This window comes from Periophthalmus magnuspinnatus, chromosome 14 (genome assembly GCF_009829125.3).
Source record: "Periophthalmus magnuspinnatus isolate fPerMag1 chromosome 14, fPerMag1.2.pri, whole genome shotgun sequence".
In the NCBI taxonomy this organism is placed as follows: domain Eukaryota; kingdom Metazoa; phylum Chordata; class Actinopteri; order Gobiiformes; family Gobiidae; genus Periophthalmus; species Periophthalmus magnuspinnatus.
The window spans coordinates 31,368,070-31,379,693 of NC_047139.1; the positions used below are offsets into that span (position 1 = coordinate 31,368,070).

The 11,624-nt window shown below is 41.3% G+C and overlaps 1 protein-coding gene across 1 annotated transcript in view; it reads right to left on the reverse strand.

Annotated features, from left to right (window-relative positions):
- Positions 1-11,624, reverse strand: part of nbeaa (neurobeachin a) — a 147,724-nt gene that overhangs the window by 26,992 nt on the left and 109,108 nt on the right. The window contains exons 24-31 of the mRNA XM_055226474.1: positions 11,383-11,600; positions 10,799-10,952; positions 9,317-9,497; positions 8,980-9,104; positions 8,316-8,381; positions 7,697-7,865; positions 5,437-5,810; positions 4,500-4,636 (exon numbers count right to left, since the gene is read on the reverse strand). Of these exons, the coding sequence (XP_055082449.1) occupies positions 4,500-4,636; positions 5,437-5,810; positions 7,697-7,865; positions 8,316-8,381; positions 8,980-9,104; positions 9,317-9,497; positions 10,799-10,952; positions 11,383-11,600 (1,424 nt within the window). The remainder of the gene's footprint in view (positions 1-4,499; positions 4,637-5,436; positions 5,811-7,696; positions 7,866-8,315; positions 8,382-8,979; positions 9,105-9,316; positions 9,498-10,798; positions 10,953-11,382; positions 11,601-11,624) is intronic.

Consider the following 11,624-nt stretch of genomic DNA (forward strand, 5'->3'; position numbering starts at 1 on the left):
TAGTATTGTCAAGATCCCAGTCTGCCCTGTGTTTTGTGCTGTTTTCCTCCTTCCCTTCTGTGTCAGAACCTGGAGCTGGGAGAAGATTTGGGCTCCTCCCATGAACACCTGCAAATAATCCCCAATCAAGCTGCACCTGAGGAGGACAAAGGGACCGAGGACCTGGCACTCAGCGCCAGATCGTCCGCGTATCCTCAGTGGTACTGCTCTGCTTGGCTCAGTCTCGTTTTTGTCCGGAAATCACCATGGAACCAGGCGATTCCATGTAATTTCTGCTCCCACTATGCCGCTCATTCTGGGCCACCCTGGCTGGTAACTCACACCCCCATAATTGACTGGGTTAGGGGAAAGGTGTCGGAGTGGAGTCCCTTTCGTTATGCGAACTGCCTACAGTCTGCCCTGTCTCCAGCAGGGAGCGCCAACTCACTCTCCAGTGGCCCTCCAGACGAGCAGGATCTTTCCTCCGTACCAAGTGAATACCATCATCTAGGGGACGTTTTTAGTGAAAGTCGGGTGTGGTCTCTTCCTCCTCACAGACCATATGACTGCGCTATCGACCTCCTCCTGCCCGGCGCTCCCTTGCCCTCCAGTCGTCTATATAATCTCTCCAAACCCAAACAGGAGACTATGGAACAATATATTCGGGACTCTCTTGCCGCTGGTATCATCTGCCCATCCTCTTCACCCCTAGGGGCTGGATTCTTCTTCGTCACCAAGAACGACAAAACATTACGACCATGTATCGACTTTAGGGACCTCAATAAAATCACCATTAAATACAAATATCCATTGCCACTCATTGATTCTACCTTCACGCCACTTCACGAGGCCACCATCTTTATCAAGCTAGACCTCAGGAACGCCTATCATCTGGTGCGCATAAGGGAAGGGGATGAACCACATTTAAAAACCACATTTAAAACTCCTCTGTGAGTATTTAGTGATGCCCTTCAGGTTAACCAATGCTCCAGTCCTCTTCCAAACTTTAATCAATGACGTGCTACAGGATTTTCTCAATTGTGTTTGTGTGTCGGGACGATATTCTAATCTTTTCTAGACCCTACAGGAACACCGGCACCATGTGCGCCTGTTCCTCCAGAGGCTTCTGGAGAACAAGTTAAACGTGAAGGTGGAGAAGAGTGAGTTCCACGCGGACAAGGTCAGTTTTCTGGGGTGTATTGAGGGATGTGGACAGGTGAAAGCCGACCCAGAAAAAATTAAGGCGGTGACTGAGTGGCCTACACCCAAGAACAGCAAACAGCTACAAAGATTTATTGGGTTTACAAACTTCTACAAAAGTTTTTATCAGAGACAGTTCAGAAATAGTTCTGCCGGACCCCAGAAGCCCAGTCTGCCTTTCATAAACTGAAAGATCTATTCACCTCTGCTCCGATCTTACGTCAGCCTGATCCCTCCCGCCAGTTTGTTGTGAAGGTGAATGCCTCAGACACGGGTGTTGGAGCAGTCCTCTCAGAAAGGTTTGACCCACACAATAAGGTTATATCCTTGTGTCTTTTTCTCACGTTGCCTTTCATCAGCTGAGGATCGAGAACTGTTAACGGTCAAGCTTGCCCTGGAAGAGTGGCGCCACTGGTTCGAAGGGCCAGGGCATCCGGATGCAATCTCGTGCCAGTTCCCCCAGGAGGACACTACTACCCCTCCGGAGCCTATCATATCCCCTACCTGTGCGGTCGCAGTTGTTCGCTGGGAGATTGAAGACATGGTCCGGGAGGCTCAACACACCCAATCTGATCCAAGTAATGGCCCACCCAGTATTCTCTTTGTTCCAGATCCTGTCCACTCCAGGGTGCTTGAATGGGTCCACTGCTCACGGTTCGCCTGCCATCTGGGGGTCAATTGTACACTCTCCCTTTTGAGATGTCACTTCTGGTGGCCCACGGTCGACAAGGACATCAGGGCTTATGTGTTGCGTCCCAGGTGTGTGCCAGGGGCAAAGCCTCCCAAAGGTCGCCCTCCGGTCTGCTCCAACCGCTACCAGTTCCAAAACGCCCTTGGTCTCACGTGGCAGTGGACTTCGTAACTGGTCTTCCCCCATCTCAAGGTAACACAATTCTCACATTCTCACAATTGTTGACCAGTTCTCCAAAGCAGCCCATTTCGTCGCCCTACCGAAACTTCCGACTGCCAAGGAGACCACGGACCACATAACCAACCATGTGTTCCGACTCCATGGAATCCTGGTGGAAATTGTGTCTGACTAGGGAACGCAATTCACAGCTCAACTTTGGTGTTGCTTCTGTGATGGCTTGGGCGCATCTGCGAGTCTTACCTCTTCACCCCCAGACCAATGGACAAACTGAGCGGGCCAACCAAGACCTTGAGACTGCGCTACACTGTGTTGTTTTCCTCCAATCCCTCTACCTGAAGCACATTTTTGCCGTGGATCAAATACTCCCAAAACTCAAAAGTTCTGCTACTCGTCTATCCCCTTTTCAAGTCTCTTTAGGTTACCAGCCTCCACTCTTCACATTTGAGGAGAAGAGTTCAACACCACCTCCAACACTGCCGCAGGGTCTGGAGAAGACCTAGGGCAGCCCTCCTCCAACCCGGAGTCAGGATGAAGGCAGCTGCAGACAAGCACCGTTCTCCCGCTCCTCAATATCAACCAGGTCAGTCAGTTTTGCTCTCCTCTAAAAATATCCCTCTAAAAACAGACTCCCGGAAATTCTTTCCTCACTTCTTGGGCCCCTTCAAGATCATCCCAAATCATTAGCCCATCTGCAGTATGCCTTCAACTCCCTCCTTTCCTCCGCATCCACCCTACGTTCCATGTGTCCCAGCTTAAACCCGTTTGGTCCAGTGACTTCTGATCCCCCTCCTACCCGGCTTTCACAGTCCGGCAGCTCATTGATGTCTGCCAGTGGGGCAGAGGACAACAATATCTGGTGGACTGGGAGGGGTATGGTCATGAAGAGCGCTCCTGGGTGCTCAGGGTGCGCATTTTGGTTTCTGAGATGGTCAGGGACTTTCATCGTGCTCCCCTTGGGGGGGATGGTACTGTCAAGATCCCAGTCTGCCCTGTGTTTTGTGCTGTTTTCCCCCTCCCTTCTGTGTCAGAGCCTGCAACTAATCCACAATTAAGATGCACCTGGAGGAGGACAAATGGACTGAGGACCTGATACTCAGTGCCAGATCGTCCTCGTATCCTCATTGGTACTGCTCTGCTTGGCTCAGTCTCGTTTTCACATTTATGTCTTTTTTCACTCAGTTTGTTCTCTGCCAGATCCCACTTCCCTGAACCTGCACTGCGCCTCCGTCTCCGACCCAGCTCTCTACGACCGGTACGAACCTCTTACCCTCTTTCTCAATTCATCTCGACTGGTACGGACCCCCTCATCTCTGACCCCCACTGCCCACGACCCGCTCGAAAACCACTGCACATGACACATTCATTTGCATATCTTTATCTGTAAATAGACATTGTTAAACTTTTCAGCTGAGTTCTGAATCTTTGATCCCCCTGTCAGTCGTCACGACAAGTATAGAGTGATTTAAACTTAGTACCATCTCCATACCACCTAAAATGTAGTAAAATAAACATACATTCAAACTAATCCAAAAGAGGAATAAACAAAATTCATACAAACATAATTAACAGCAACCATAATTAGATTACGAACTAAACGAGGACTTTATATGATTAGAATCAAACTCACTTGACTCGCTAATTCATCAAGAGAAGATGAGGGGAAACTGAGTCAGAGTTTGTAGGTCATCCCTAATAACCAAGTTCAAAAATAAAATCTGCATAGCTGACATTTAAAACTTCCAATCAAGCCTGTGCTGTTCAATTTGATTATAATTGTGGAGAGTTAACATGAGAGATAGTCTTTCATTAAAAATAAAAAAAAATAAAAATTAAAATAAAAATTAAAATGTGAGGTAAAAGCAAAAAGGTGAGATGACTTATTTTTAATGATGACTTATTATATCAGTCAAATCAGGCTCAAGCATCTCATAAGATTCTACAATCTTTTCAAATTGTTACAAAAATACACCAAAAAAGCTATGACCTTGGCCAAGAAATGTGACTGAGAAATCTATTTCAATCCAAACAATACCGAGTCTACTATGAGACTATTGTGAATTTTGCCAAAAATATTTTACTACTTGCCTATTTTCCATTGTTAATACAGTGCCGGATTGCTCTTCTGCTGAATGCACAGTGTTAGAGCAATACCAGGAGGAATATGAGAGTTCAAATAAAAAGAAAATCAATATGACCTCTGGCAGGTACTGTGGGCTTGTAAATGATGCAGTTCAGATAGCTTTATGGCAAGGTTCAATAAGGTTTACTGTCTAAACGTGGGCCAACTGGTCAATTCCAACACCAATGTTTTCCCAAAGAACAAACATCGCTTTCACCATTACAATACACTAATGCACAGGTATTGATAGTAAATATAGATTTTCGTATATGGGCCATAATTTATTAATGATGTGGATGTGGCTTTATTCCCCATAGGTGCAGCACTTACCTGTCAAAAGAGTGGAACTGCATGGGTAACATGGGGTGGGTCTTCAGGGCGGGGTCTGGGTGATACGGGGTCGGACCGGACTCCTGACCAAGCTCGCCTCCATCCACTGGAGCTGCCACCAGGCTCTTCAAAATCTCCTGCAAATAACAAGTGGAATATGTGTAAGGAAATACATGTTTAGACCAAATAAATACAACTATATTTTTACATTCATAAAGGAATTTAAGGTAATCAAATGAATATGGACATGACAAATACCTGCTTCCAAAACACAATACATTCTATAATTCAATCCATGTTTCCACTACAACAAAGCTTATATAGCCTTTTTCATTTATAATACTCCCATCATTACTACGACTAGTGTCATTTTATAAACAAAAAAAATCTTGACATGCATGACAATGGTTTACTTGAGTATAGAAAGCACTCAAGCATATTAAAAAGTTTTCTCTATAGTAAACAAAATTAAATATACTTAATGCTACATATACTTATATACTACTGCATATTTAAAAAGGGGGTATAACACTTCTATGAGCTATTAATCACTAACACGTTTTGAAAATTATATTTGCCAAAACAGAGTTGCAGAGAGCTTCCTGGTTACGTAGGCTAGTGGACTGAGTCTTAATAGACATGATGGTTGGTCTTGTATACCTTTGAAAGGTGGGCTCAAACAGAAAACCTCTTCAGCAGGTTTTGGATGAGAGGACAATGTTATAACATGGTAGAATGCTCAAAATAGTTGATTTAGCATGATACCCCCTCCATAATACTTAAATCATACTGTCATTTTATAAAATTGCTTCATTCACTGATTTTACTCATTTAGTCCAACAACCACAAAAGAAAAATTCATATTACGAAAAACTATGCTATATACCATAACAAACTGGTTACATACAGTGCCTACAGTGTGTTGTGTGAAACTTGCCTTGACATTGATGCCTTTGTTTGTTTGGCTGATGCTAGATATAGAGGAGGGTGGGGCTTGACTGGAGTTGGGTGTGGAGCTTGGATTGTGAGGTGAGTCCAGCAGACTCTCCTGTGACCTCCGGACATCCGACAGACTACACAACAAGTCAGTGCTGCTGCCCCCAACCCCACCTATGTCCCTGTCTCTGTCTGTCTCTCGCCCCACCAGGCCCAGACCAAGTCCAAGTCCCATGTCCGACCCATTCAGAGACCCAGCCACGTGGCCCTCCTCCCCAATGCCCGAGTCCGTGTGAGGAAGTCCGGCCCGGGGGGAGTCGTCCACGGGTGTGGAGGTCTGCTTGTCCCGGTCAGAGAAGGTTGAAGATGGGTGCTCTGCAGGAGGAGATGACAAGTTCTATTCAGTTCATATGAAAAATATGGAGAAGTGGTAAAATTGCTCTATGGATAAAATATTGCACTAATTTATTTAAGTAAAAACTTTACTATGCTTTTTACTCATAATATTACTTCTTTTTTTTATTTTTTTTTAATTGAAGAACACCCAGTGACAGAGAAAAACATACAATATTTACAGCTTACTATATACAGAGAAGGGTTTGGCATTTGGTGTGTGTATTTGTGTATTTGTCTTAGTTTACTTTGTAAATATGTGTGTGAGTGTGTGTGTGGAGTGATCAATGCTGGTTAATATTGCTCAATATTAGTTTTGTGGTCCTAATGGTGGTATTTGTTATTTAGGTTGAAATGTATGATGTGCGTGCGTGCGTGTCCTGTACAATGCATTAAAAGAGGCATAGTCTTACTGAGCCCGTACTCAAGGGGCAGTACCTCCTAGGAACGGACCCATTCCTTGATAGCCCTAATCTTTTTATGTATTTGTTGTTAATTATTATTGTTATTATCAATTAATAATTAATTTTGTATTAATAATAATTATTATTGTTGTGTATATATATATATATATATATATATATATATATATATATATATATATATATATATATATATATATATATATATATATATATATATAATTATATATAAAATTTAATTTTATATTTTAATTTATTTTAATATTTAATATGTGTGTTTATATTCATTCATTTACTTATCTCCATCAGAACCACAAAATAATTCAATAAATAAATTAGTTAATGAATAAGGGAATAATAATGACAATAATAATAGTGACAGCAATACTAGAAACCTGTACATATAATGAAAACAATAACACAACAATAATAATGGTATACAACAATAGTGGTGGTATGATTGCAATAATTGTAATATAGTTTAGATAATGTTGTGTGTGTGTGTGTGTGTGTGTGTGTGTGTGTGTGTGTGTGTGTGTGTGTGTGGGGGTGGGTGTGTGTGTGTGGGGTGTGTGGGGGTGGGGGTGTGTGTGTATGTGTGTGTGGCGTGTGTGTGTGTGTATGTGTCTTTGTAGGAATGGGGGTGTGTATAGGAATGTCATAATATTACTTCTAATAACATGCCTACTTTGGCCTACGACTTGCTAACTCATAATACTTCTACCGTACCTGCTACAGCTACTATTGTGTTATACTTATTCTATACTGCTATTACAACGACTACTATGACAAATTGAGTAACATTGCTACTAGAACTGCTTGACAGTGGCAAAATATATCAGTTATTTGGCTCATAATTGAAATCTTAATTACTTGAAACAATTACTTCTATATTATTCAAACCTGTAGAGAAAGCACTGACTTAGTATATTTACTGATAATGTTTTGTGACACTTAACTTTAAAAGCCTATGTAGATTAGAGGCTCTAAATTGTGAGTGGCAGAATAAGTGCAAATCTCATTCTTAAAAAAATGCTATTTATTGTATTGTTGATTACAATATTTTTGTAACTTTTTTATTTTATTTTTGTAATCACTGAAACCAAATTATAAATAGGACTGCACAGCTTTTACTTGTTTTACATTCTGATATAAAAGCACAGTTTAGATTGTTTCTTGGAATGTGATTTGCACCAGTATAAGTATATGAAAATGCCATGCTGTGCTTGTAAGCTACAGAATAACACATCACAATGTCTATTTTTAACACATTTTTATCAGTCATTTCCAGTTGCTTTTCAAGTCTTTCTTCTTTTTTTCTATAATTTCATCATCTCCACAAAGCTGCTGTTTTTAGCCTACACCAACGCCTCCAGAGTGACTCATTGCTGGCATCCCAGTCTAATGCTGCTAACACTGTGATAAATACAGTCAAAGAAACATCACCTGTACTTGTGGGGGAGTTGATCTCATGGCGGATGCTCCTCCCTGATAGGCTGGTTGATCTCCCAATCTCCCGCTGCGGCTCCAAAATGTCCCGGTATTTAGAGACCATTAAAACTGAGATGAAGTAGACAACTGCCAGGGCGAGGAACTGGGCTTGTTTACTGTCATCCTGGAGAATAGAAACAATAATGATCCATCAAAACCATCACATTATATTCACTTTTTGATATGCTATCAAAACATCTCAGCTGTTCCTCTATAGGCACACGTGAATAATTTGTAACATAGGTTATTTTTGTAGCTCAATGTGTCTACGTTACAAAAATCATATTAAATAATCTGAGTGAAATGTGTTTAATTGATATAGTCTATAATTACACATAAATATAGCACATCATACACATCAATTTTGAAAAACATTATAAATATTTAACTGTGTGCTCTCATTTGTTATTATAGATTAACAGATATAAAGAGGCATGTCCACAATAATGTAATTAATTGCTGTACGCTAGTATGTGTGTCAATCTGCACTTCACATTAGTATAACAACAATATATAAATACATTATCTTTGCCAATGACACATTTTTCATTATAGACAATAAAAAATGGCTTGCCACATCTCTGAAGACCACAGCACGGAGACGATTGATGTCCACGTCCTGTAGAAGTCTGTCTGGATCCTGCTGAAAAAGATAACAGTGTTATCAAATGTGTCTTTCATTTTGTAACCGATGTTCTGTACTGTAAACATCTTTTTGTTTTTTGGGGGCTATGAAGAGAAAAGATCTAACAATGTACAAAGAAACAACAAAAAGGTAACCTGGCCCAGTCTTGTAATGGTTAAGCTCTTCTCATGGTGAGGCAAAAGCTCTTTCTTGAGCCACACACAACCAGTATCGCTCTCAACTTGTTCTTTTACTCTATTTAAGTGAAAGCATTACATTTTGTTGGTATGTAAAAACTTGTTATCAAAGCACACTGGGTTCATAGCAAGAGTGTGATAATTATATATTCATAGAGTATAGTTTTAAATACTTTGTCTCAGTTACACCTAGTAGAGTAACTCTTTATATAACTCTTAATTCTAGTTATTTTGAAGTTTTGTGTGTTCAGTTAATCAATTCAAATGGTATTTCCTGGCTCTCATTTAGTACTCAACATTTTTACTCATACTAAGCGTTCTGATGTTTCCTTGAGCAATATTATTCAGAATTCATTGTAATTTGTGCTTGCCTATATATTGTAATAAATGTGTGTGTGTGTGTGTGTGTGTGGTACCTTTGTGGTGGTGGAGGCACTGTGGAGGCTGTCCTGGGACTTGCTGCTGGTTAAAGATGTCTTACAGCTCCGGTCTCTCTGCCTCTGTCTGCACTCCAGACAGTTCCTCACAGCCACGCAGCAAACTAACAGGTAAGACGGATCACATAAATTAGGTTACGTACATAGATCGTTTATTATGTGTGTGAAATATGAAAAAAATATATTATTTAGATAATATTTTCTAAATGAAATAAAAAATTTAAACATTTCTTATGCCAAAGCAAAATTAAGATGCACATTGCTGCTCTTTAGTGCATGCCATGTGAGGGTGGCCCTGTACTTGAGAATAACACACCCAGTCTGAGACACTGCCTCATCAGTCCTCCAGACGACATGTTCTTTTCAGCCTCGATCTCACTGAAGTTGAGGGAGCTGGCGAACACCAGCACATCCACCATGGCCATGAGGCGCGACAGGAAGGTGACCGCTGTCTCTGAGGACATGCCCTGTGTGGCCTCAATGTTCTCCAGCTCCGTCTGTGAGTGACAAACATAGGCTGCAGTGTTATTCAGGGCAATCACATGTAACATTATGCATTCACATTTTATATTCACGTTTGCATGACCGTAATCATGACTGTATACACTAATAAACAGAAGAGGCAGCCTTGAATCATGCTGGGTCAGTGACATACAAACTTCAATGGTCATTCTGGCAACATGAGGTTCACCACGACACAATACAGCCTGATGACAGACAGGTAATGGCAGACACTGGACATCTGTCAGTACAGTCACAAAGTGCTTTCACATAGTAAAATTACTGGACAAACTTATCCTCTCCAACATCTGAGAGTCTACACTGAAAACCCAGAGGTTGCATGAAAGGGATCAGACTTGCATCAAACCAGTGCGGTCTGCTTGAGTAAGCAGAAGGATGTGAGGGTGCAGCTCAGAGCCCTGAGCACAGACAGTTGGGAGGAACACACACACATGGTGAGTACATAAGGGCTCGGGTTGGTGCTCTTAGCTCTTCTAGTGATGTGGGAGTCCCAGGCTCTTTACGCACCTCACCCCCAGCGCCTCCTGCCTCAGGAAGAGGGGTCACCTCCTCGACCTTTGACCCTCTCAGGGGTCCGACTCCTCCTGCCTTCTTTAGTGTTGATACAAATGGGACAGGCTTAGCAGATGACACCCCCAAGGACTTCAGATCAATGTCATGCTTCTCCCACAGTTCATATTAACTACTTTGACTAATATAACGATATTCCCATTCAAGTTTAAATTATATACTCAATATAATAAGTTGAGAGCATGCCCACAAAAGCTCATAAGCTTTAAGGATAATTATTTAGCAGCAAAGGAGCACAACAAATAGAAACACTATGAGTGCCGAACAAGCAGCAAGGGTTAGTGTCACAATGGAAAATAAACCAAAACAAAAAATTAGTTAAAAAGTTGAAAAATAGTAAGATACTGCAACTTACAGTGTTGGCACTACTCTTAGAACTCTGCACATGCAAAAACAGACAGAACACACAAGAAAATACAGAACACAGAGAGGAAAGGAAATAGAAAACTATTAAAATAAATAGTTAAAATGATACAGAAACTGTTAAAAATAAAAGGGGAAATTAGGCAAAATCCAGCTTATTGAAACACACCAGTGTTTGTAGGTTATTTATATCATTGAGTTAATCCAAAATGATTAACTAAACTAGCATGTGTTGTTCACTGAATCTTAATAAACACTTGAACCACCAGTGAGAGAGATGTTGTTTATTAGATGACCTGCAGTTATCCCTTCTACCACACAGGGGCAGGGGAGAGCCACTTACAGAGGGGGAGGTGGCTGCAGAGAGCAGGGGCAGGATGCCTCCACAGGCAATGATGATGTTGTCCACCATCTGAGAAATGAGGTGGATGGTGTTGTGCACAAAGATGATGTTTTCATTACTGTTCACAAAATCCATCACAGACTTGGTGGAGTGGCTGAAAACACAGGAAAACTTGGGTCAGGCAGGCAAAAACAAAATATATTTGATTAAATCATATAGAGGCAAATAGTATAAGCCCTATCTTGGTAGTGGTGTCTGTAATGTTATATTATCCATTTTCATATGAAAAAAACGAATGAACTGATTTGCTCATGTTTGCACAAATAGTTTCCTATTGAGTCAAAGATACATTCAAAATGGTTGAATGGTTGTACTTGTTATCTTGTTCAATAATGTCCACTTGCATAAAATTTTTTAAATATAATCAGTAAAATATATATCGCCAAAAAAATATTTCAGAGAAGCATGCACTGATGTATGCGGTATCTAAATTTACGATAGTTATAACTTCAATGTGGTCAGTTGCCTGATCATTAAATAATAAATTTATAAGTATTCATGCAAGTATTTAAATTCACCCTCACCTCCTCCACACATGCACATCAGTCTCTAGGGCAAACAGCAGGTCTGTGAGCAGTCTCTGGTGCATTGGAGACCACTTGAATTCTGGGATGCGGAACATGGTTGTGCGTGGGCCGGGGCTGAACTGTCGCCGCTGCTCTTCTGTCATTGGCATTCCCCTAAAGCCTAAATCTACTCGGAGGTCCCTCTCCAACTGGGCTGCAGTGCGACCATGCAGGGCCTGAAAAACAAGGAAATAAGATTT